Source organism: Lycorma delicatula, chromosome 5 (assembly GCF_047948215.1).
Source record: "Lycorma delicatula isolate Av1 chromosome 5, ASM4794821v1, whole genome shotgun sequence".
Lineage (NCBI taxonomy): Eukaryota > Metazoa > Arthropoda > Insecta > Hemiptera > Fulgoridae > Lycorma > Lycorma delicatula.
In genome coordinates, this window is record NC_134459.1 from 113,728,079 (window position 1) to 113,754,485 (window position 26,407).

The following is a 26,407-nucleotide window of genomic DNA, read 5'->3' on the forward strand; positions in this document are numbered from 1 at the left end:
ATTGATTATTTTAAAAGCGTTTTTTATACCTAATTGTAGTTGTAGTAGAAGGTATATCACTAGTTGATATATGTTATCAATTAGTGATTGTATTAGTGTATAGTGACTAATTGATTGGATTTGAATACTAGATTGTGGATACCGGTGTTTGGGTTTCAGTTAACCACACATCTTAGGAATGGTTGACCTGAGACTGTGTACAAGACTACACTTCATTTACATTCATATGTATCATCCTTTGAAGTAATACCTTACAGTAGTTCTGGAGGCTGAACAAGAAAAGAAAATGACTAGTTGATGATGATGTCATCAATTCAGTAGCATTTTTCGATCATCACCTTTTATATATAGTATTTTCATAAAATTTAAAAAACTACAAAAATTTTTGGTTCTTTTTATTTGTCATAGTTCTGTTTTCAATTATGTGAAAAGTGAATAAAAAAATGTAAAACCCTGACTGTGCTGCTACTTTGTGAAATGGCTGTTGTAGATTGGACATTAAAGCAGAAACAATTATAGTCATGAGTGTATCATCACTTTTTTATGAATAATTTTGTACATATACATTTTTCGCTTTAGTCATATATGTAGCCATAATAAATACAATATATACATAAGGAAATGCTTTTTAGGTACTTTGTTTGATAAGACATAATATTATTTAATAGTTTTTATTAATAAAAATATAGTGTTTTTTTATTTTTTTTTATGATAATTCATTAGATAGTGCCTGCCAAGGATTGTTATAAATAAATAAAAACTTCTTAGATGTTTTGAATTAATTTAAATTTATTGACTATTTTAATCCAATTCTTTTTTTTTAAGAATGTATATTAATATTAAATTTTTCATCATTACGCTTTCAATTATTATTATTACAGCCATTTTTTGTTCTTTTAGATCTGGCTTCTTAGTGATTATTATTGTTTTTGCAATATGTTTCTTCTATTCAAGATATCTTTTTGTTTCATTCCCCAATTTTAGTGCAGTATTTAAAGAATCATGTATTTAAATTGTACTAATGTTGCTCCACTTCTTCATCAGTCAGTTGCTGTTATGAGCTTTGAGCAAGAAGTACCTTCCTAACAGTGTTTCAAAAGAAATTATTAAGTCTTTAAAATTGAGAGAGTTAGGCTTTTTGAAACTGGCTTCAAGCAAAATTTGGGTTCTGAATTTAAGCCCAAGAAAGTTTTTGTACTTCTTGTACATTTAGAAAGAGGAAACAAATTTAACTATTGGCCTTTTAATGAGATTTTGATTGTTAATATTATTGCTAAATCAAAGAGCAAGTTTGCAGTGAAAATATAGTGATTTTACTTGAAGAATAGCAGACAATTTCTTCAGCAATTAAGATCATGACTATTATTATCTTTGAATTTAAAGGGTGTTATTTTACCTGGCTTATTATTAAAACATCAATGCAAGTTATTATTCAATCTGCGAATGAAAAAATGAAACTATAGTCCATTTTAGTTGAAAAGAATGCCAAAAATCAGTTTCGTGTGTTTGTGACGATGCATGTCTTTGTATTGCTGTTTTAATAACAGAAATGTTTTGCCTCATTTATTTAGACTGGTCTCTATTTGATTAGTTGGGCCATTGAAAGAATTTAAGCTGGCAAAAAATTAAAGTGTGGTGAGGTCACTGAAATGAGATGTGACTGAAAAACATCTTTGAGACTGTAGTTAATATACATCATGTCGAATAAAGTGTACTGCATTCAAGTAGACTATATTGTAAAGTAATTGGTTATATTTTGATTATATTGTAAATAAAATATATAGAAACAAGTTCTTTACATTGAACCACTCTTATGCATTATATGATCTCAGTAGTTACCAATTAGATGTGGAGTTTTTTCTATTTTGTTTCTTGAAAATTGTGCTGAACAGAATATTATGATTTTACAGAAGTCTCTGTTAGTGTGATGTTACAGATCTTGAAATTTTGGTGGTTCCTTGTATAGATTAGCATTTATAAAACACACGTCAGAAGGTTTTGGCCACAAATTCTATGAACTAATATTGCATGTGCTATCATGGGATCATGACTTAGTACTGAACTGATCGTATAACGTTTTTACCTAGACTATTGTAGAAATTTCAAGAAGCCAATTTTATTTTATTAAATTTTCTATACTAAATACATTTCCTTATATATATATATATAAGGAAAGAATTACTTTCTGTAATTTATATATATATATATATATATATATATATATATATATATATATATAAATTGTAAATAAATATAAATAAATTGTAAATTATATATATATATATATATATATATATAAATTACAGAAATATATGTAATGAATGGTATATGTGAAGAAATTACAAGTGATAGGCTTAGTGGGTCCTGCATAAAGGCGGCAAAATATTTGTGCTTCTGCTGGAACAGAAAGAGTTTTGTTTGTTGCTGCAGAGATACGTTGGAATGCACCAACAATGATCCAAACATTCTTAGAGCTGATAACTGATGATGAACTTTGGGTGTATGAGTACATCCTAGAAGCCAAAGTTCAGTAGTCATCGTCACCTCCAAGACAAGTAAGAAATAAAGTGAAAATAATGCATTTTTTTTTTTTACTGTACCAGAAGGCTAAACTGCCAACAAACAGAACTATCTGGAGGTTTTATGTTGTCTTCATGATGCAGTCTGTGCAAGAGACTACACCTTTCTGGGAATCCTTTAAGTGAAAGTTGCATCACAATAATATATCAGTCACATCTAATTTGGGATCTCTTGGTCAAGCATGGCATTCCTCAGATATATTTTTTACTAGACATGGGTCCTGGTGATTCTGGTTGTTCCCCAATCTGAAGATACTGCTGAAAGGGTTTGATTCAACATAATGAATATAATAGTATAGCTAGAAGCCAGCCCAAAAGAGGACATTAAAATGTTTCCAGCTGTGTAAGAACTGTTGGATTAAGTGTGTGGGTCACAAGAGGACTACTTCGAAGTTGACATGGAAGTCATTAGGTTAGCTATTTTGTTTGTGGCCTTGGTTGGATACTTTTTGAACAGATTTTTATATATTTGTTTTGAAAAATATTTTATATGTTGTTAGCATTATCATAAACAAAAACTAAGTAATCTTTTATTATGCTTTTACTGTTAAGAAACATAATATGAAATGTTTTAGTAATTATTTTTATGCAGAATTTTGAAACAGGTAATTCTTTTGTATCTACACATACTATATTAATGATAACAAATTGTTATATTCAAGTACTTTTCTTATTAAAAAGTAGGTATGTCTTTATGTTAGAAAGAAAGAAAGCTTTCTTTTCCAGTATAATCTCTTTAACCTAAACTTTTTTTTTAGCTGTTTTCAAGTAGGTTTTATTTCTATATTTTCATTTGCTTATGAAAAAACTTGGTGATGCCCAAGAACAGTTATGTGAAAAATGCCAAACTAGATTGGTATTCAAACCTAAAACCTTCCAGATGAAATGAATATGCTTTTAATTTGAGGTTATACCATGTTGAAACAAATTAAACAGAGTTTCCCAACACTATTACTGCTTAATAATAGTTTGAGGGATATTCTTGTCTAGTCTAGGGTTAATTGGTTCACACAGTGCCATTGTTTAAAGCTGAATGCCTGGTAGCATGGAAACTCAAATACAATTAAAATACCTTTCAATTATTTTTGAAGCCTATTGACATAAGCATTAACTGTCTGTTATTATAAAAAATTAAGATTGTGGAATATAAATTTCTATTTATGTTGAAAGAGTAGGCTTAGTGTTTGATTTGATAAATGTATTTACATATCTTAGCTGTAAACCTTTGTGGTGTTTTAAACCTGTGCTATTATTTTTAATCCAGTTATACAATAAATAAATAGATATATTTGTAGGTGGTATATTACAGTAGAAAGTAGCTATGCTAAATAAATAGTTATTGAAGTAAATTAAAAATATGAAAATGCTTGAATATAGTTTACAGCTAGCTGGCAGTTTCGTTTATTAAATAAGATTCATTAGTAGATATTAAGCATTTAATATATCGTTAATATTAAACAGTAATAATTATTAAGTAAAAAGTAATCAGTCCTCTGAGTCATTACAAAAAAAATATTTTTTAAGTGTTTATAGAGTAAAACAATTAAAAATACAAAATCTTCATATAAAAAAATTAGTGTAATTTAAGGCATTCTAAATCGAAAACTAAAGAGGTTATTAGTAAACTAAATTGCATTATTAGTAAAGTAAGTTTCCCAAATATGTAACTTCACATTACGGAGATTTTTTTAATTAATTTGTGTGAGGGTGGCTTAGATGTAATGCACAATCACTTGTAATTCGTAAATGAAAAGAGATGGTGTCAAATGTGTCATAAAAATACATTTATTTACTTGAAAAACTTGAGATTTATTTTTCCATATAGTCAACAGTTGTATATTTTTCCCAGTCTTAACATTTTGTCAGTGAAGAATGCTGACAGTCTTTCCTTGTTCACAACCTCACTACGTCCTTCAGTTTATCATTAGTGGTGAAATGGATATCCTTAATATCACTTGTAATTTTGGAAGGAAAAGAAAGAAGCAAAATCACAGGGTGCCAAATCTGGTGAGTGTGAAATATTCATAAATTGCACTTGTGTTGTATAAAACCTTATATGCTGTGTGATGGGCATGGGCAATTTCTTCCTATTCTTCAGACAGAAATGAATATAAGAATCATAATTTTTTTTGATTTTATGAAATTTAAAAGTGAATGTAAATTAGATTATTGGAGCATGGGTGGTCCTGTGGCTGTTGTAGTTTTTTGGGCTGTAAAGTTTCATGAATAAAAGTCATGAAACAATGTACTTATTTTCATAAGGTTAATAAAAATAATTGTAACGTAGCTGTGATACGAGGAATGGGGATAACGAGGATCATTGTGGTAAGCGATAGTCATTTATCATGTTCTAGAAAAGTAATTTCATCCAGCCATGTACATTAAGTTGTTTGTGTAGTCTCTACATAACTAGATAAGGTATAACTAGGTATCTCTAGTATAACTAGAGTAAGGGTTTTTATTGAATATAAAGCAGACTTGAGTGAGTGAAACATTTTGCGAATATTGCAAAGTGTAATATTGGTTTTACAAATACCATATTCTTCAAATAGTTTTAGCTGTCAGTTTATTGCTGTAACTATACCTTGGTTTAAAAACAAGAAGAAATTATTATTTGCACTTCTTGTAGACAAATTCACATTTTATTTTTATTCCTACATTCACATTGTCTATCCATGTGTTTTTAAATTTCACTCTTGTTTTTTGTAATCAAATTAATTCAATCCTATATTTAAAAATTTTGGTAAGCTTCTTTACATGAAAACTTTTCTTGTTTAACAATGATATTTCATATAGTTTCTAAATTCAACACACTTTTCTTTTTCATACATTCTAATGAAAAAAATTACATTATCACTTAGAGCAAATTGTAAAACATTATTATGCAGCACTATAATTCTACATATTGATGAAACATATTTTTTACTGCACTGAACTCTCTTGTTGACTTAGTTATCGTTATAAAAAGTAAATTATGGAGGTAATAAATTTTTTGGTAAAGATAAAATAGGTATTAATATTTTTAGTCTATTGTTGCCATGTGAAACTAAACAAGTTTTTCATCAAATGAGTTTTTGTAGTGCTTTACAAAAATACTAATTATGAGCAATGTTGTGCAATCAAGTTTTGTGTTAAACTTGGTGAGAATGCTACTGAAACTTTCTCAAAATTGAAAAGGGTGTATGGATGATCTGCAACAAGCCTGTATTTAGGTGGTTTAAAGCATTTTCAGATGGCTGGGAATCAGTTGTGGGCAATTCACACTCTGGAAGACCGTTAATGTCAAAATGTGACAGCAATGTTGAGCAAATCAGAGAATTGATATGGTATGACTGACTGGTGATTAACTGTCAGAATGATTGGATTTGAACTGTGGAAAATAAATTTTTGAAAAACTGCAGAAAAATTCACCTGTGTGAGACCAACTGGATGCTGCATCATGACACGTGAAACTAAAATTATATAATGCACCTTGTCACACTGGACTCTCAATTAATGAATGATTTTTCAGCAAAGAAAAACATTCCTGCAGTTCCTCAACCACCTTCACCTGACTTGAGTCCCTGCGACTTTTTCCTGTTCGTGATTTTATAAAAACACCTCAAAGAACATCATTTTGGAACAGTAGAAAACATTAAAAAAAATGTAACCAACAATCTGAGGGATATTCTGGTTTCTGAGTTCCAACACTGCTATGAAGAGTAGGAAAACCGTTTCAAGCATTGTGTGACTTCCCAAGGGAACTATTTTGAAGGTGATAGAATTCATGTATAATTAGATTGTAAATAAAAGTTTTTCTGAACTAGACTCATTACTTTATATACAGACCTTGTATATATTATCTTTAATCAAAAATTTAAGTTAAACCTGTAATATTAAAACTTCATTACAATACTAACAAAATAATTCAATTAAATAATATATAGTACTTTAGTTTCAGTGGATTACGAATAATCTGCATCAAATCGGTCCATATTACTATTAATAATTTGTAAAAGTGAAGTTCTTAATACAGCTCTGGAATTCCCAAATCCAATTCATAAAAAGATTCTAAAGACGAATTGGTATTCAAATTTATGAGCATATTTTCACAACTGCTGCCTCTATAATCATATCTTTTCCCCAAAAATAATTATCTTCTTTTTCAATGTGCTTTTCATACTTACAATTGTCGGCTGATCATGGCAATTTTTACACACATTTAGTTTTACATGTTTTGTTATTACACCCTTTAATCTGGCTCCAGACCATTGATGGATTTAATGTGCAGTAATAGGGAAAGGTAATTATAAAATGATGTAACCTTTTCAGGTGATTTCATGTATGACAAAATTTTTTAAAATGGGATTTATGTTGTTTGATTAATTCAATTTTTATATTTCATTCATTGAAAGTAATATTTTTGCTCTGTAACCATGAAATTATATCGACCTTAAACCACACATTCACTTTTTATTCTATGGTCAGATGCATTGTCAATGACTAACTATTATATCATTACATGGTAAAAGCCACAGTTTTTTGATCCAATTCATGTAAACACATCCATTTATCTGTTGTTGGTAATCACCCCTCATTTTTGATTAACATTAAATCATCTCCACTGCATTACTAGGCATAATTTTAAACCTTGAACCTTTAGAATTACATTTTAAGCAACTGAACCCTTCCAGAAATGCTTACCTAGCAGCAAACCTTATATTTTTATTGAGGCAAATTTTTGAAATTACCTTCCCTAAATTACCCAGATTTCATCTAAGGTTTATTCCCCATTTTTCCAAAAATCCTTAATTTTTCGTAAGTTCTTCATTCTCCACAATAAGATATCTTCGCTTTCATAATAATACTTTTGTTTCTTTAAATACCGAAACTGATTCATTTTAAAATTTTATAAAATTAAGTTCTTTTAAATGTGGGTAAATCAGTGTCCTCATTCGCAAACAATAATGTTTTTTTAGTTGCTTCATTATTTCTGAAAAAAACTGTGTACCTTCAATCTAACAGTATTTTTTAAAAGATCAGCTTGCTTCTTTTCCTTTTCATGTTTGCTGTCTGTAATTTATTAGTTTCTTTGATCTCATTTCTTATGGTGTGGACACTAAATATCAACACACCATTCAGTTTGGATATCATTTCCTCAATACCTTTTATGGGTACATTGGAATTTTCTTTCGGTAGAGAATTAAACATTAAAAATAATAGCCCTCAATTTTTTAAATGGTTCCTAATTTTATGTTTTATAGTGGAAGTTGAAGCTCTTTCAGTCATTTTTAAAGTTTAATGTAAAAATAGATTACCCCTTAAACAGATTCAAATTAACAAAAATACCAGTTAAATAAAACATAAAAAAATTACATTTACAAAGTCTAAAAATAGCATACAGAACTTAAATAAAAATAATATGTACTACTCAGTTTTAGAATCTTGTAATACACAAAGCTAATAACTGATTAACTAAGATGTTTACAAGCAGATTAATAAACAGAAACTAAAGAAGTTCAAGATTTATTAATAAAGCATGATTATTAACCACCTAAAATGTATTTTGCCAATACCCTAATGAAAGTAAATAATGAAAGAATGATTCATTTTTCATTTGCATCAACTGAATTGAGTTATTTATGAATTTATTACATGGCAGCTATATTTAAAGTTATTTTACTGTTGACAAAAACATGAGAGATTAAAGTATTATAAATATTAATGAGGACTATCAGAGTCACCTGGTACATTACTTTTTTAATACCTCCAGGACCACCGTTAGGTATTGCTTCAAAGGATGAGATGAATGAATTGTAGTGTGTGTGAAAATGCCATGCCTGACCGGGATTCAAACCTGGGACTTCCTGATAAAAGGTCGAGATGCTACCACTCGTGGCATGGAGGCCAGCACCTGATACATTACTGCACAAGCTGCAGAAGAATCTCACTACTACAAACAACAGCTAACCCACCAGGTTGGTCTACTGGTGAACTTGTCATTGCAAATCAGCTGATTTTGAAGTCGAGAGTTTTAAGGTTCAAATCCTGGTAAAGGCAGTTACTTTTATACGGATCTGAATACTAGATTGTGGGTACCAGTGTTGTTTGGTGGTTAGATTTCAATTAACCACACATCTCTGGAATGATTGACCTGGTTGTACAATCATGATATGATTGTACAAACTTCCACTGGCATGATCCTATAAAAATAAAGATTTTTAAGTGATCAATCTCTACTGAAAGTCATTTGTCACTCAAAAAAATTAATCATGAATAATAACTTCTTGATTCCAAAATACATTTTTCTTCTGATTTTGTGTCAGAGTACCTAAGTGTCTCCATTGCTGACCCAGTGTTTTGATTTACTGAATAATGGTGATCAATGCTTCTCAGTTCAGTACAAGAAATTTCTTCAACAGGTCAGAAATTTCTTCAACAGGTCAAGTATTACAAACTATCCTGTGATGTGATTTTAGTTAATTCCAATTTATTTTACAGTCTGTTAAGCCTGCCAACAGAAATTTGAAACCATGTAACAATATTTTGAATTAAAATATGACATCACAAATTAGTTTCATTGACATGCAAAACATTGCTCGTTGATGAAACCATAATTAAGAATGAAGAATAACTGTAACTGTTACTGAAAATTTCACACTGATGTTCTTTATCTGGGTAAAAATGTACTAATTTTCATTGTTTTAATTTTTTGGCCAATAAAAATAAAATATTGATTCAATACTTCTTGTATGTAAATTAAAAACTTCATCAGTTTGAAATTTCATTTTACTATCAGGCAGATATACATATAAATAAAAATAGCAAATACAGACCAAATTATATTTACAATTTATTATTTACATAAATATATCTTACAAGGTTTGTGATATACTTATCACTTATAATAATATAATTTTCTGAAAAGCTTGCTACATTGGCAGTAAAAATTAAAATATGTTAGATCTTTAACTGAATACAAAGATGAATGACACAAGACCTTGTGTATTGATGACAATAATTACATTACTGTATAACAAATGTCATCAATACACAAGACCTGAACCTAAAATTTATAATAAATTATTCAATTTTAAGAAGTATATTGAATATATTCAATATTAACAATGATTAATATTTATTAAACTGACATGAATAAAATAAGTTTAATATAGTATGATAATTTATGAGTAACATTAAACATCTCTTCCTTTATTAAATGAGTTTAAACTGATCACCAGTATAAATTGCAGATGACAGAAAAGAGATTATAAAATTAATCACTATTCTGTTCATTTATATATGATTATTTGCTGTTGAGCAATTTAAATACAATTATTTAGTAGTTGAGATTTTTAATTATGCTATATGATAAAATATACTTAAAGTTGAGTGATTTATTACAAATGTTAGGTTTAGAGCTGGTTTATCTAGTTAAATAAAAAAACCAAAGTGCTATGTAAAAATTGCTATCTTTATATTATAATAATTTTTTTCTGTTGCTTTTCATGTTCAAAGTAATCATTGGTTTCAATTACTTTCTTCCCCACATTTACCAGAACTACCAAGTGTACAGTTCATTAATTATCAATAATTAAGTAGCATATAAGTGACAGAAAAAAATTATACAAAATTAATTATTAATATCATTCTATTATTATAATATTAAGAAATAATTATGTTTATTTTTTGTAACCGAGTCTATAATACAAAAACTATCTTCTATGTACACCATTACCAATCAAATAATTCATTAAATTATATAATTAACAAATGAGTGAATCAAAATTAATATGAACTTAATTGAAATAAATAAGTAAATGTTAGTATTAATTAATGTTATAACTTCTGTTTAATACAGCATTGGTTTGTTTCTTTATTTAAGGTTATGTAAGGAATGTATATTGAAAATACATTTTATTCCCGTGGATTCAAATCCTGTAACCAAAAAAACATTTATCAACATCTTAAAAATTACAAGACAATAAAACATAATATTAGATAGAAAATAAAATAATGCTGTGAAGGTAACTTCATAATTTTATTACTAACTGGCAAGGTAATAAGATTTATGACATAATGTGCCTATATGGAAAGCTGTGAAAAAATATTTCAAATGCATACCAACATTAATTTAAAGTATTGTAAAAAAATTACTACCTATTTAAATTAAAAGTTGTATCTTAACTTACTTTTTATTAATAAAATCCTACTGTTTAATATCTTCCACTATCAAATTTAAGCAAACAAATTATTATATTTTGCTGCTGAAGTAATTTACTATTTAGTAGCTATTTATTAAGTAGAAAAAACTTCAAATGATAATAAGTTACTTCTACTTTTTAAATCTATTTATTTCATAATTATTTATGTAGTTTTAAATACTGGGTGTCTCATGAGGAAACTGATATATTGTGCGATTTATTTTATATTTAAAAACTGAGAAAAATTTCATGTTTGCAGTTAAAAAAAAGTTTTATTTTCCAATTATAATAGGTTACTTACTGAACAAATGTGCAACTGCTTAATTCACCTAAAAAAAAATTAACTATGCAACTTCTTATTTTGATTAATTGAGTGTCTCATTTAGCAGTTAATTCAGTCTATTCTGAAGGATCACAATTTAGGGCTATTAAGCATATGAGAAAAATAAGCATATATGCTGATCAGTCATCAAAGAACTCTCATCATCGTAAAAACATGAAACAAAAACACTCAAGCCATTGTAGGATGCATAAAGTTATCTTTAAGAGTGATCTAACAACTAAATAAAATTCTAAGTGACAAAGTTAGGTCTCCATTTCATATACTTACCCATTCTTTCGCAATTAAAAGTATTGTTTTATTATCCAATTTTGGCCCTATTAATGGATTCATTTGTGCCATGTAACAGCATAACCAACTGAAACAAATTTCAAAGAGAAATCAAATGCAAACATATTTAAAGAAAATAATGTTTAGTTTTATCTGCGGGTCTAAATAATTAAAAAATTAGAATTTCTCAATTTAATAAAAATATTTAAGTTGTAAACAGACATCACCAAAATGTTTCATAATAAAACTTACAACAATAACATGAATGCTTTATTATTTTTATTACTAAACCATTTACATGCAATTTACATTAATTTTGATTTTTAAATAATCTAATCAGTCAGTATTAATTTTGCATATGTTGAAAAAATTATCAGTGAGATTCAAATACTTCACTCTTCTTTTATAACGACATTACACATTAGAATTATACATCATAACTACAATACTGAAATAAAAAATAATTAAATTAAAACTAACAAAATATTTTTAATAAATATTGACTTACAATAACCAACATGTCGCTGCTGTTAACATTAGCACCAACTGAAGGATTCTGAAAAATAAATAAAAATAAGCATATATTTCAAATTTAATTACATCAAAATCAATTATTATATTCCCAAAGAAAACTTAATAGGCTCGCTGAATTTTTTGGAGGATTATTTATAAAAAAAACCTATTTAATAATTGCACCTATTCATTACTAACTATCTCAGAAGTCAACTTAATGTAAAATAAAATTAGTTAAAAATTAATGCCTTCTAATACTGGTTTCACTTATCAGAAACAGAATGAAATGAAAATTGGTATGCTAAACATAAATGATCTATCTCTTTGTAGAGTGGATCCCATTCTGTATCAACTATATTTGGTTATAACATTAATAAATAAAAGTACATCTGTGATAAATAACCTATTAATATTATATTTCAACCGATTTATTTTCTTGCAACTTTTTATTATTACTTGCATACAACTTTATTATTTTTTACAACTAATTCTAAAACAATTTATTTCTGTTATTTATAAGATTTTGCATTATTGTTGTTTGCAGTTACAATTTACACAATAAGCTAACAAAAAATTTATAACTTAAAAAAACCTATTTTTAAACTGATGCGTTTTGAAATAAAATATAATCACTATAAATAAAAACACACATGCTATTGAAAATGGAAAAATTAAAATAAACATAAAGAAGTAAAATGTTAATCTGTAATGTAACTTTCTTAAATTTGGTGCTTCTGCATCATTATTTTTCAAGTGATTCAATTAATAGATAAATAAATTATAAAAGTTATCAGTTTATTACTCCACAAGAAAATGTGCAATTTAAAATTATAATAGCTTTGGTATTAAGTAAAGTTTGAATAAAACTAAAATTAAAGTTTAGGATAGTAGTCTTAATAAATTATATATATTATCCAAAAGCAGTTTCAACACATTATCTTAAGCTTATCAGATATTTCTCCCTTCTGAAGATTTATTTTCCAACAAGATGTTAATGTATGATACTGTTGGTATCGCACTACAATATGTTTTGGGGCATGTCCAGCTTGGAGGGAAGTGGAATTTGATTTGAGGGAACCAATCCGAAAATACGACTGCTGTTAATATAAGCATATATCTGTTTCCTGTGGTGATACAGTCAGATTAGTTAACAAAAAGATAGCGTTAGCACACTATATATAGCATAAACATTCTAAGATGCCCGTTGTGTTCACCTTTTAATACTTTAATAATAATACTTACTTTACTAATAATAACTTTACTTTTTAATAATTTATTTAATGGATCCCTTTCACAACAGCCATTTAAATACTGATATTAAAAGGGTATTCTCAAACTTTCTACAAGAACTAATAAATAAAATGTAGTTTTCTCAAAATTTGACTTTCTTCTTTCAGCATCTTAAGTTCATAAACATATAGATACAAGAAACTGGTCACAGGATAATCAGTGCAAAACTGAAATACAATAAATGATGGAAAAGTGGACAACAATATACAATGGAACAAAAACCTTTCAAAATGACAATAAGACATAAAAAAGAAGAAAAATAGTGTTACTAACATAGAAAACAAAGGCCGATGTAAGATTATATCAACCAACCGAGAGTGAAATCGTAGAGAAAAAAAAACAAATATTAATTACTATTATTATCTATAATTTGGGTCTGAAGAGGTTATAAAATAACATTTTCGTATTCATTCGATTATTTGCTTGAAAAAAGGTAGATACGGCTAATTGTTGATATAAGTACAAAACTTAGTTGCTGGTAGATATAAATATTTCTATTTATAATTTGAAAAAAATAAAACTAAAATTTCTTTACTACTAATAACAAAATATTTTCACGGTGTTAAAATGGAAGGATTCAATAACCGATTCAAACTTACCCTCGATTCGGACCTTTAGGAGCAAATATTGGTAAAACAATTCCTATAATACCCCAAAACACTGTAAATCCTATCATAATAGTGTAGTCGGCTGCCATTTTTGGGGGCTAAAAAATTAAAAAGGTATGTTTACTACTGTGATAAGCTCATTCACGACTGGCCTACGTACACACCCTAATCAGCTGACCGGAATAACAAAGTAAATCACATGACTTTTCTACTGAAATCATTGCGTAAGAAAAAAAATAATAAAAATCATTTAACTTTATTTACTAAATATGACAATTAATTAAATTGCAGATTATTAAGATCAAAATGGTTGAATCTGGACCAATTTATTTTAGTGTATGAAAACTTAAACTTACCCGCGATTCGGGCCTTTTGGAACGAAAAATGGAAGTACTACTCCAACACCTCCCCAAATACCAGTAAAAAATATTACAGCTAATGCTGAAGCTCCCATTATTTCAAATAATAACAACTACGAGCTGTGATATAATACAGAAGCAAAATGGTCGAAGTAACTGTCGCTTCTGACATGCGCGAAAATAAGTTCTATTTTTGTTCATTGTCAATTTCTAACTAAATCTTTGCGTTCTACTTCTATACTTTAGTATAGAAGGGTAAATACTTTTCATATATCTTAAAACCCAGTTTTTATATTCATAAAACATTCTGTCTAACATCCAATAAAACATTCTACTTTTGAACTGAAATTTTCAAAATCCATCTCCTCAGATGGATTTTGAAAAAAAATATTCTCAGCGTTAACAGTATAAGAATTTTCAGCTATAGATGTTTTATCACTGTCAAAATTTCAGTAATATAAAAAGAACTAAACTAATAACTACGTATAGTGACAATAAATTCAAAAGGCACTGAAGTAGTGCTGATTTGAACATAGTTGCCGATTGAGGCCATGACGACGTGACAGTGGTTGCTGTTCAAGTGTTGATGTGTGCTACAATTATATTTACACATTTCTATTTATTCTTTACGTAAATTAAAATAACCATAAGCTTGCGAGAATGAGTGTTTTTTATTGTTCATTAGCCCTGTTTGTTATTCTTTCACCATGTTCTGGATTGTACTTTCACATAGGTGAAACTGAAAGAAAGTGTTTTATAGAGGAAATACCAGGAGAGACTACAGTATTAGGTCAGCTTTATGAGTTATTGTTATTAGTATTATGTTTTCAATTCAGTGTAGCATTAAAAAATATTTAATAATGTTAACTCTCAGTTTGTTAATTTTTTGAGTTAGGTTAGGCATATATCAGATGTGTACGTAATTTTATTTTGTTTTGTTACTAACCGTTCTTGAAGAACCTATCTTGTAAATTTTTTTTCATAACAAATTACCCATTCTGTGCGAGTTTTGTGAATAAGTAATTTTAAATGCTTTCCAAAGGAGTTATCACTACTTCATATGGATACTTCTACACTGCTCGATTTTGAAATTGGGAAAGGGTTTTTTTCATATATTAACTCATGATTGTGATTTAGGGTAACCTTGAGTTATAGGAGATAGAACAATTTGTTGCAGAATATATTGGAACTGGACACCTTAAAACTGTTCAGTAATGTGTTATAGTTATCTCGAGTAAATATATTTCTCTCTCCCCATAGAAACTGAGTATTCACTACTTGGAGAGGTATTAAAACATTCCTTGAGTTGTACTGATTGTCTCTTTGCAGCCTTTCTGTAGTTTAAATGTCTTTCTGTATTATTATCCATTTCCCATTTACTTTCCTTCTCTGGGGAAGAAGAATATGGATTTTATGAATACGAATGGAAGAAGAATATATTCTATGGATTTCTGTTACTGGTATGTACTGGGTTTATGCTAGATATTAGGAGCAACCTTATAATTAATGAATGTTTAGTGTGGAAGCTCAAAAATTAAAATAAGTCTGAAGATCTTAACTTCAAGTGATTCTACTTCCTATCAAGTGATGTATAAAAATCCCACCTTCTTAAATTTACTTCTTAAATTCTTATATATAAACATCTTAGCTATGTTTTTAACATTTGAGGGATTGTTTCACCAAAATACTGCACAAAAACATAATATATGATTTTAGTAATAAATTAATTTTACATGAACTTGTAAACAAGTTGCAGGATAGTAAACAAATGAGGTTTTATAACTATAAACTTTAGAAAGCATTTTATTATTATTTTATTTTAGGAAGTATTAGTCTGGTTTTAGTAAAAATAAATTAATGCTTAAAAATTGAGGTGTTTTTGTGTTAATGAAAGGGGGGGGGGAGGGTTGGGAACTCAATTTAAAAAAGATCTCCTATGTATTAATTTATTATTTTATTACACTTTATTAATCTGGTGGCCAGAAAATGTTAATGTTGTGCGAAATTCGTTTGAAAGGGTCGTCTGCAGCCAACATATGTTATCACATGATCATGGCCAAGTTTGATTCAAAATGCTGTGGCCTGTTCTCCAGTGATGCTTAATTCTCCACTAAGCGCTTCTCCACATTCTCTCAGTAGCCAGTATGTGTATCACTGTCAAGGTCAACAAAATGATGTCAATGGTTTACTTTGAAATGTTCAAACTCTGCTTGGCTTGAGAGTGTAGTAGAATATCCTTTCCAAGAATACGAGTAAGTGGTCTATTCCCTTAGCTATGTGGCTGTAATTACATTAAACAGAATAGCCTGCGGCTGTAATTACATTAAACAGAATAGCCTGCGGCTGTAATTACATTAAACAGAATAGCCTGCGGCTGTAATTACATTAAACAGAATAGCCTGCGGCTGTAATTACATTAAACAGAATAGCCTGCAACTGACCTGGAACCATAACTAAGAAACTCTTGCTAATCTTATGATTGACACATCTGAAAATCCACTACTATGACAAGATGCAACTTGCATTATTTATTCTTTTTGAGAACAGGCTTGTCAGTTTGACTGCTGCATCCAGGCCACTGATTTTAACAGCTGCTTACGTAGTTAATGCATCAATGCACACCTCCCACATATAGTTGTTCCAATTGACAGTAGTATTAGTGTCCATATATAAATGATTCTCACACCACCTAACTAATGTCAGCTCCTCAGCCCAGAAGTAAATAAACCTCATATATGTAATGGAAGATGTGAATTTTTGAGCTACAATTCCACAAATTACAGCACCTCTGTATATGTTCACTGAAATAAAGCTCATATTGTGCCCATTATGACATGTTTGGAAGAACTCTTTACTCCTGCAGGAATATACAGGCTTCTTGTTCCATCAAAGGAAGGCTCCATATACTAACATTATTGCCTGCCATTATTATTTCACTGAAAAACACAACTTATATAATTCAAACAATCTACAACACTAACTTACACTATAACTTACATCACAAACAGATAAAAAAGTTGTTACCCTGATCAGTAAAAGGATAGCTAATAACAATAGAGCAGATAAGGTTAAGGTGTGTAACACAACTTATTAATAACAGAAGTGATATTTAAACTAAATACAATAATTAACACACAAAATAGCAATAGAAAACAGAACAAAAATCAAGTCTCCCCATCCTCGGTTAACACAGAAGTACCAAAATTAAATAAAAACAGAATATTATGAATAACAGTATATTCAAAGTACATTCATTCATCCATTAAAAAATATAATTCTGCATGTTTATATGTTGGTGAAGCATGATTAAATGCTTAAAGATTGTTTTCCATTTTTTTGGATAATATCTTCAATATCTATTTTGATATTTGTTATTTTGAAATAAAGTGAGTTTGACAATTAGTTTGTCAGTTGTAGAACCACAACATGATTCTTGAGATTAAATATAATACATTAGTTCTTATGATACAATTATTAGACAAAATAATCACAAAATGAGCATAATTACATTATTAACAGTAATGTAATTATCCTGATTTAGTGAATTATACTTCTTTGGGAACCCCTAGTTTAGGCAATTTAGATAAATTTTAAAGTTTGTAATTGTTAAATCAGGCCTGTAGAAGAGGAGATCAGTTTTTCCACCTGAATTGGTGAGAGCTTGAATTTGAGCCAAAACATGTAGCTTTAGCTATTACATGAAAGGCTGGATTTGCTTAAATATATGTTTATATATAGATCACACTTAATTCAATATAATATAATTTTTAAATACCATGAATATTTTTTAAATACATTCAAAATGAATGTCAGAGTTTTAAAGTTATGTAACATTTATTAAATTTTACTTACATGGATAAATTATACATGAAATAAAAGTGAAATTCAAATAGTTTAGGAAAATCTGTTCTAAGTGTTCAATGTTAGCACCATTTGTCAATGGTGCACATCCAACTGATAGGAGAGTTCATCCCATACTTTGATTAGCAAGTCTGTAGTAATAGATATGACAGCTGTTTCAGTCCTGTATCTCAAGTTGGGTAGGTCAGCTGGTAACAGTGCCATATACACTTGATCCTTTATAAACCCCCAAAGAAAAGATCGCAGGGGGTCAGATTGGGCGAACATGGAGGCCATGACAAACAAGCCCTGTCATCTGTTCCCTGGCGACCAATCCAGTAATCAGGAGAATTTCATTCAACTAATCATGAACAGCATTACACCAGTGAGGAGGTGCACCTCCTTGTTGCCAAATGAAATTATGTGGTTTGTATTGCATTTTATGCTACGTAATTGTAGCATATCAAGGTAGTTCATTCCAGACACACTTGCTTCTGTGATATAGAACACCTGTTAACTTGGTGTTGGGATATGGCACAAAAAACATTTAGTTTTGGGGAGCCTTGTTCTCGCTGCAATATTTCGTGAGGATTTTCTGATTCCCAGATGTGCACATTATGAGCATTTACTTTGTCACTGATTAAAGAAAGTCTTCATTGTTATGGTGGATCATTTTGTTTGTGAAGCTAGCTCACAAACCATAATCTCTAGGCTTTAGAGCTTTTAACAGCTGTAAATGATACGGACACAGTTGTAAGCATTTCCTTAAAACCTTCTACACAGATATCACTATCACAACTAGCCTTCTTAATGGATTTTCTAGGACTATGCACAAAAGACTTTCACATTCACCAATGTCTTCTGACACACTCAGTTATCCAGTACTCTTCTTTTTACAAAAACAGCCAGTGGTTTCAAATTGTTCATACCTCTACAAATGTCACTCGGATGATATCAACTGATCTTCAAACATGCATGTTGAACGGTAATTACAGATTCACACTTTGCAAACTGCAAAACACAGAATGCTTTCTGTTGGGGACCGCCATTTTTGCTACCAGTGCTTTCAAGCAGAAGGTACAGGAAACAGTTTATGAGCTTGCATATAGCTAAAACTGGTTGAGTGGCTCATTTCATGTATAATTAATCAATGTGTTTGAAACATTAAAATTATTACATAGCTTTAAAACCCTGATATTAATTTTGAAACACATGATATATTTTATTCTTTCTGAATATCCTGCCTCACATTATAGTTTACCTTTTATGTAGTGCGTTGAATATGAATATACAAAGAGAATAAAAACATTAGTAAAATTGTAAATTGAATAAAAATATTAGTAAAATTGTTTTGTAAGTAAAATATTATTTATTTGTTTTAATTAATAATATGACAAATTTTTTAATGTATAACTGTTAATAATTAAAAAATTGTTATTTTTTATTATTTTTAGTGAATTATAAGGTTGAAGTTCATGATCCTAGAAGTGGAGGCTTTATGCCATCTAGTCCGGGTATTGGTATGCATGTTGAAGTTAAAGATCCTGATAGTAAAGTTATATTATCAAGAGTAAGTAAATGACAATTATTCTTTTAAAAATTTCTATTGTAAATTTTTAAATAAGGTATTTAAAAAAATATTTGTTCTTCATTGTATTCTCAATTAAAAATCTGCAAGTTATTAGAATTAAAAGTTTATTTAAAAAAAAGGATGTTAAGCAATAGTTTTGGACTTGTTTCTCAAGTTTACCAAAAAAGGTAACATATTAGCAGTATTAATCTGTGTTAATGCTAATATTAAAGTTATAATATAACTCACCTATTATAAGTTATTATAAGCCATAATATGAGCTATATAAGTCATATTATAAGCTATTATAAGTTATAATATAGCCTCACCTTGGTTACAAACTACTGTAACTATTATTTATGTTGTTAATTGAATATTATATGTATACTTTATATAATTATGATATTGAAAGTTTATGATATGTAGACTTTATATGATTATGATATTGTATGTTTATGATATGTATACTTTGTTTATGATATATAATTGTTTATGTAAAGTTTGTATATATTGTTTGTATGTATAATATTTTATTTTGTGTGTAAATTCATGTGAGTATTTCAGAACAGTGAATATGAACAGTGAACAAAAAAAAACCTCAAATTTATACATAGTCTAGCCACATGTACATAGTTGTTGCAAACAACCACTGGTTAGACTTGCTTGACTGTTAACCTCAAGTTTTTTATAACGAAACGTATAAATGATAACTAGAAATTAACTTGCAATACTGTGTCAATTATATATTAAATAAAATTAAGTAGATATGTTTCAAATTAAGAGTTGCTAGCAAATATAACATTTTTTCCATTATTAATTTTGTTAATAAATTATTAAACAATTAATAGTCATATTATTGTCGTACCATGACTATGCAAGATTATGTTATTTATATATTTTTTTTGTAACCAAATTTTTATTAATAATTTATGTCCAAATCTATTTGACTCAATTGAAGATAAAATAAGAGTCAAAGTAAAGAGCAACCAACCTAGTAGCATAAAATATGAAGGAATTATGAAGCTGACTTTTGTTTAGGAATTCATCCTATAAATTAATTTAAAAAAAAAACTAGGTATTCAAACAATTTTATAAAGTTTTAACAAAATTTCTCTTACTTAAAATTGGTCAATAAATTGAAGTTATAATAATTATTATCTTCTTCTTTCCCTTATGGTCGCCTAAGGTTCATTTACCATGTAACAATCTAATTTCCTTTTCCTTTGTTGTTTCCTTATCTTCCAGTGCTCTTTCATCTTTTTGCTATGTATTTATTTCCTTTCCTCAAACCACTCTGTTCCAGTTCTCTTATCTTTCTTACCTTGAAATCCTTCTATTTTTTGCAATTTCCTATGAAACGCCTCTTTTTATATTGTTTCTTTCTAGATCTTTTTTGATTTCTTGAATTATTACCTTTAACTTTTTTTTTTATTATTTTTGTAGCAATAATATATAATTCAATATAAAATAATATTCACATTGATAATATTCATATAGATAATTTCACATTGTAACAAAAAATATTTCTAAATGATAGTGATTTGTAAGAAAGTTTTTGTCATTGTATTTTGGAAACCATTTGCTTATCTTCACAATGAACAAAATACTAACTCTTCTATTATTATAATTGTTTGATGATTTTATTAAAATTGTGATAAAATGTTTGTATTTGGGTTGCTTTAAATGATAAACTTTCAATTTTTTTCACATCCATATCTCAACACAATTAATTTTAGTTTCTTTACTAGAATGAAAATGAATAAATATTTATATATTTATTCTCTAATTAGGCTTAAAACCTAATTAAACATAAAAGTTTCGAGAAAGATATAAAAGCATGTAATTTACAAAATAAATAATGTTTGTGTATTATTATGTTATTATCAGATCATATATATTTAGGAATATTAAGTAAATGAAGTTGCTTTTTGTGTGCAATTTTGTTCTGTAAAACAATTTTTTTGTAGATGGTATGTTTTTAATAATTATTAAGTTTTTATCTAATGTCTAGTTGAAACAAAAATTTATTTCTAGCTGTAAAGTTGTCTATTATGCTTTAAAAGGTTTTGTTGCTTTTAAGAAAAGCATACATTTAATCTTGTAAACCATATTTGTAGAATCAGACATTTCAAACAATAACAATGTGGCACGCCTTGCCCCTGTATGAGAGTTGGCCAGTTAACTGATTCATTTATACATAGATCTATTGAGAAGGATTAAGTAGAGTTTTTTTGTAATTTGATAAATTTTGAATTTTGATTTTCTAGTTTTAAAAAGTGACTTTTATTTTGTGTATCATTTAGTTTGTAAGTATCTTTATGCTAATTGATTTGTTGCTATAACACTTTTTTCTCTATAATAATTTTAGGTTTACAGTTTTGAGGGAAGAATATCGTTCACGTCACACATACCAGGGGAACATGTTCTTTGTTTGTACTCCAATAGTACAAAGTGGATTGGTGGAACGCAGTTGGTATGCTAATTATTTTTCTAATTGCATATTTTATAAGTTTAAAAAAATTTTTATAACTTAACTGAAAATGTGAACTGTGTTAATGTAACCTAAAGTTTCTGATTAAGTCTTCTGTGATGTAGTTTATAATTTTTTCTTGATACACATCATTAAAAATGATTATATTAAGTATTCACTGCATGATTTATGAGGCATATTTTTTAAGTAAGTACTGTTTTGATATACAAAATAACAAGTGAGTTTTTATTGAAAAAAATCGTATTCACCGGAAAGCCTGAATCTTAGGTTATAACTTTTCATAATTTCTGCCTACATTACGGTACTTTATATCATGTTATCAGCTTCTGCATTCCAGCTTTACAGAAATCGGCTACCTGAAAAGATAACCATTGCTGAATAGCTATTTTGACATTGTCATGGTGCTTATTGCCGAGGTGGTGCTTTAAATATAGGAACAAGATAGTCACTGGGCACCAGGTCAGGAATATATATGTGTGATCAATTTGTTCCCAGCCAAATGACACGATGAGATCTTGGGTGCGATGACCCACATGTTGCTGAACATTACCATGAAGGAGCAATGTTTTGCCTTCTGTTTTGGATTCTATGACAGTTTAGTCAAGATCTCACAATATATCTTGACATTTATTGTTTCATTCCAAGACAAAAAATCAGTAAGAAATGGCCCCTGTCTGTCTGAAAACACAGTGCACATGATTTTCCGGTCTGACATTGTTTGCTTGAACTTCTCTTTTATGAGAGATTTCATGGTGTAAGTTCCCTGTAACAAGCAAGGATATGCCTTACTCCTGGTTGTGCTCTTTTTAGAGTAGGGGTCATAATCAGTGTTTTTGTAATTGCTGACACTTGCTTAAAAGATCAACCCTATAAATTCATTTTACTTTTAGGCAGGTTCCTATTACCAGTATGACTTTTAGAAATTAAGAATCTTGTTTTGATGACTAGAAATGTAGTTTTTTTTGGTACACTTCTGAATTTTGAAAACATCTACTGAAAAAAAACGTTATTGAAATTGTAACATATTTATTTAATAAATAGAACAACATGCATAAAAAAATTGATGAAATTATATTAGCACTACACACCCTATGTATTGCTTAAAGAAGGAATGAGTTGAGAAACTTAACTGTTAGTAATAATCTATGAAAACTTTTTACATAAATTGCAAATAACTTTTTACATGGTTGTTTTTTATTAATGTATGATATTATGGTTTCTCTTTTTCAGCGTGTACACTTAGATATCCAAGTTGGTGAGCATGCTATTGACTACGCAAATGTTGCTCAGAAAGAAAAATTGACTGAATTACAGTTACGTGTACGTCAAGTTTTGGATCAAGTTGAGCAAATTACAAAAGAACAAAATTATCAGAGAGTAAGTTGGAGTATTAATTAGCAAAAAAAAATTTGTTTTGTTTTAATATATCACGATATTACTTTCCCATATAGATAGCGCTATAGATCTAGAAAGGATCTATTGTAATTGGTCCAATTTGGGCATATGTGGTTTTCACTGGATCTTGACGTTTTGACACTTAATGAACCCAAAAAACCAGATGGTTTTTGTTTGTTTGTATGTATGTATGTATGTATATGTTTGGTGTTGGCCTCTAAATCATCTTAAATCTCCAGAAGTACTGGAGATTTGATTACTTCTTTGAGAACTTGATTACTTCTATATATATGGGACATTGATGCCATTAAATTTTCAACTGAAAAGGCCAAGGGGTGAGGCTGTAGAGCAAGGTCACCCTCAATATAGTGAGATATTAATGTAGATTTAAAATGGATATTTATTAATAAATTGAATTTTAAATTCAATTTTAATAAATTTTAATTTTTAATTCAATTTTTAAGTAATTTTAATTAAAATATTATCAAATCATTGATAATTTTTAAATATCAGTATTGTACATTTAAAAGAGCTGAAACTATTTTCATTTTTTTGTTTTTATTTTTTGAGTCATTCATTGTTTAACTGACTAGTTTGATGCAGTTCTCCATTTATCTCAACTCTGTGCTATCTTCCTTAATTTATTTATGATATCTTACATTCTGAGTTATCTACTTTATTTTTATCTTGGTCTTACCTTGTAGTCTTAACCACCTCTATATGTTTGTTACCATATTGAATAAACCTATCTAATGTGTAACTTAGTTTACCCCGTACAAGATTTTACCACAAGTTTCTCTCCTTAACCTTGTATTTTGCTCTCTCTGAAACTGAATTGGTCGTCATTTAATACATTATTTTCCTAAAGCCATATTGGCTGTGTTAAGATTACTACAGTGAAAAAATGTATAGCTTTTTGAGGGTTGTTAAAACATAAAGTCAAGTCATTTATTGTTTTATTTAATAAGCAAGTTAATTTTATTTAAAAGTTAACTTATTGGTTTAATCTAGATAACCTTTAGAATTTAAATTGTTTTTATTCTAATTTATTGAGCTGGTTATGTCACCTGTTCATGTAGTGTTAATGGTTTGATTTTATTGAGTTGGGTTATATATGAGACCTGCCCCTGAATATTTGCATTTTCGCTTTATCAGCAACCATGTGAAATTTTTTAAAATGTATAATGTGGATTTTAAGGCAGAATTAATGTTGTATTACAATTCCTTATTAAATTAAATTTACTACACTACTAGTAGTCATTGCTCTTACTACTCCTTTTTCCCTGATAGTCCATTATTTTGTTTTTTATGTTGTCTTGCTCAAACATTTGATTGTACAGCTTAGACCAATATTAATTCATTAGAGCAATATCAAGTAATATGTTTTTCAGTTTTAAATATTTCTAATAATATTATATGTTTGATACTAACAGAAATTTAAAATAATTCTGTAATAATCATCCTATCCAAACTAATGGTAATTTTTATTAATAATATTACTAAAAATTATTTACGACTCACTTTCATCTGATATAGAAATTGCTCTTCTAAAGGCCGGCCCTTTAGAGAATAATTTTTATACAATTCCTTCCACAGTGGGATTATCAGTGTGGCACTCTTAACTTATTTTTTTTTATTCATTTCCAATGATGCTTCCAAGAAATATTTCCTATTTGGTCTATTTAGACTGGTTTTATAGAAAACCCTGCTGTAGTAGTGAATATCTTTAGTGATAAACATCTGTCTTTCAGTATATGATATCAGTAAATTCAGTGACAGTATTTATTTTAGGCAATGTAATTATTTCTAATGTTTGAAAAAAGGAAGTGGAGGTGTTATCTAATATTGTCCAAATGAATAATATTGTTTAGAATTTATTTGATTGCCTCTTGCATTGTATTTTCATTTTAATTTTAAGTTGTTTTTTTTTTATCTATTTTACAGTACCGAGAAGAACGTTTTAGATCAACAAGCGAAAGTACAAATCAGCGTGTGTTTTGGTGGTCTCTGACACAATTATGTATTTTAATTGGGATGGGTGTGTGGCAAATGAAACATCTTAAATCATTTTTTGAAGCCAAGAAATTGGTTTAATTTTTTTACACATTTGTATAAATTAAATGATAACTATTGTCATCACTGTCTTCATCTGTATAAATTATTTCAAATTTTGTTTTTGTTTTTTTTTTTTTTTGGTTACTGTTGTTTTATTTTCATTAAAATTTGATACAAAATACTAATTTGTTGTCATTAGCTCCTTGTGTGAATGGAACTTCATTGTTTTTGGCGATTTTTTTTTTTTAATGGTAAAAGCCAGTCGCAGTGAAGGAGTGAGTTGAATCTGTAATTTGGTTATGTTAACAAGTGTCTGGTTAATGTTTGTTGGGAATTTTTGTGTTTATGTTTGTTTTATTGTTAGCAATTAAAAAAAATGACATTATCCTTACGGGATAAGTATTTTTGTAATTTTATTATTTAACTTGAATTTATTAGTTAACAAATTATGAAACAAATATCATGAATTGCATTTAGCTACTGAAACAAAATCAATGTCTATAAACCTCACATGTAAGTAAAAGGTTTTGTAATTTTTATTTTTGATGATCTTTAGTTTTTTGGTCTTCTGTGGTTTTAGGATTACAATATTAATTGATGCTTATTTCCATATGGAGTCAATCTCATTATGAGTTACAAATCAAAATCCAGATGATAATGATTAATTGGAAGAAAGTTCCATTTGTAATTTTTATTTTAATAACTCCATTTTAAATTGTTATTTAACCCTTAGTGGTCAGAAGGGTCTTTTAAGTAAGTTCTCAGCTCGTTTGGCCAGCTGTGCTGGCCAACACCATTTCTACAGTAACTTGTGGTTTTTACTGCTGTAGTCCTCTCATGTCAAATGGCCAGTACTGCTGACCATTAATGTTTTCACTCTTGACTCAGACGGCCAGTACAGTGGCCCATTCTAC

The 26,407-nt window shown here is 28.5% G+C and overlaps 2 protein-coding genes across 3 annotated transcripts; one reads left to right on the forward strand and one right to left on the reverse strand.

Moving 5' to 3' along the window:
* Positions 1-9,398: 9,398 nt before the first annotated feature.
* LOC142325309 (V-type proton ATPase subunit e 2-like) lies at positions 9,399-14,320 on the reverse strand. 2 transcript variants are annotated; one of them, XM_075366891.1, is made up of 4 exons: positions 14,140-14,320; positions 11,881-11,928; positions 11,373-11,460; positions 9,399-10,496 (listed from the first exon to the last, which is right to left on the reverse strand). In XM_075366891.1, exons 1-4 carry the CDS (start codon positions 14,235-14,237, stop codon positions 10,476-10,478), a joined length of 255 nt encoding a protein of 84 aa, XP_075223006.1. In that variant the 5' UTR covers positions 14,238-14,320; the 3' UTR covers positions 9,399-10,475. The 2 variants fall into 2 exon arrangements, with proteins under 2 accessions (XP_075223006.1, XP_075223005.1); XM_075366890.1 differs by lacking the exon at positions 14,140-14,320 and adding an exon at positions 13,775-13,965.
* A 344-nt stretch (positions 14,321-14,664) lies between these two features.
* On the forward strand, positions 14,665-25,609 carry eca (transmembrane p24 trafficking protein eclair). The gene is made up of 5 exons (XM_075366889.1): positions 14,665-14,932; positions 19,437-19,552; positions 21,921-22,025; positions 23,274-23,420; positions 25,383-25,609. Exons 1-5 carry the CDS (start codon positions 14,803-14,805, stop codon positions 25,530-25,532), a joined length of 648 nt encoding a protein of 215 aa, XP_075223004.1. The 5' UTR covers positions 14,665-14,802; the 3' UTR covers positions 25,533-25,609.
* The last annotated feature ends 798 nt before the right edge of the window (positions 25,610-26,407 follow it).

Excerpts from the sequence above, each read along its gene's own strand:
- LOC142325309 (XM_075366891.1), bottom strand. The coding sequence starts at position 14,237 with ATGGGAGCTTCAGCATTAGCTGTAATATTTTTTACTGGTATTTGGGGA. Across the intron at positions 11,929-14,139 it reads CCAAAAGGCCCGAATCGCGG|AATCCTTCAGTTGGTGCTAA; the intron begins GTAAGTTTAAGT and ends TTTATTTTTCAG. Across the intron at positions 10,497-11,372 it reads TTTTAATTGCGAAAGAATGG|GATTTGAATCCACGGGAATA; the intron begins GTAAGTATATGA and ends TTTTGGTTACAG.
- eca (XM_075366889.1), top strand. The coding sequence starts at position 14,803 with ATGAGTGTTTTTTATTGTTCATTAGCCCTGTTTGTTATTCTTTCACCA. Across the intron at positions 19,553-21,920 it reads GTAAAGTTATATTATCAAGA|GTTTACAGTTTTGAGGGAAG; the intron begins GTAAGTAAATGA and ends TAATAATTTTAG. Across the intron at positions 23,421-25,382 it reads AAGAACAAAATTATCAGAGA|TACCGAGAAGAACGTTTTAG; the intron begins GTAAGTTGGAGT and ends TCTATTTTACAG.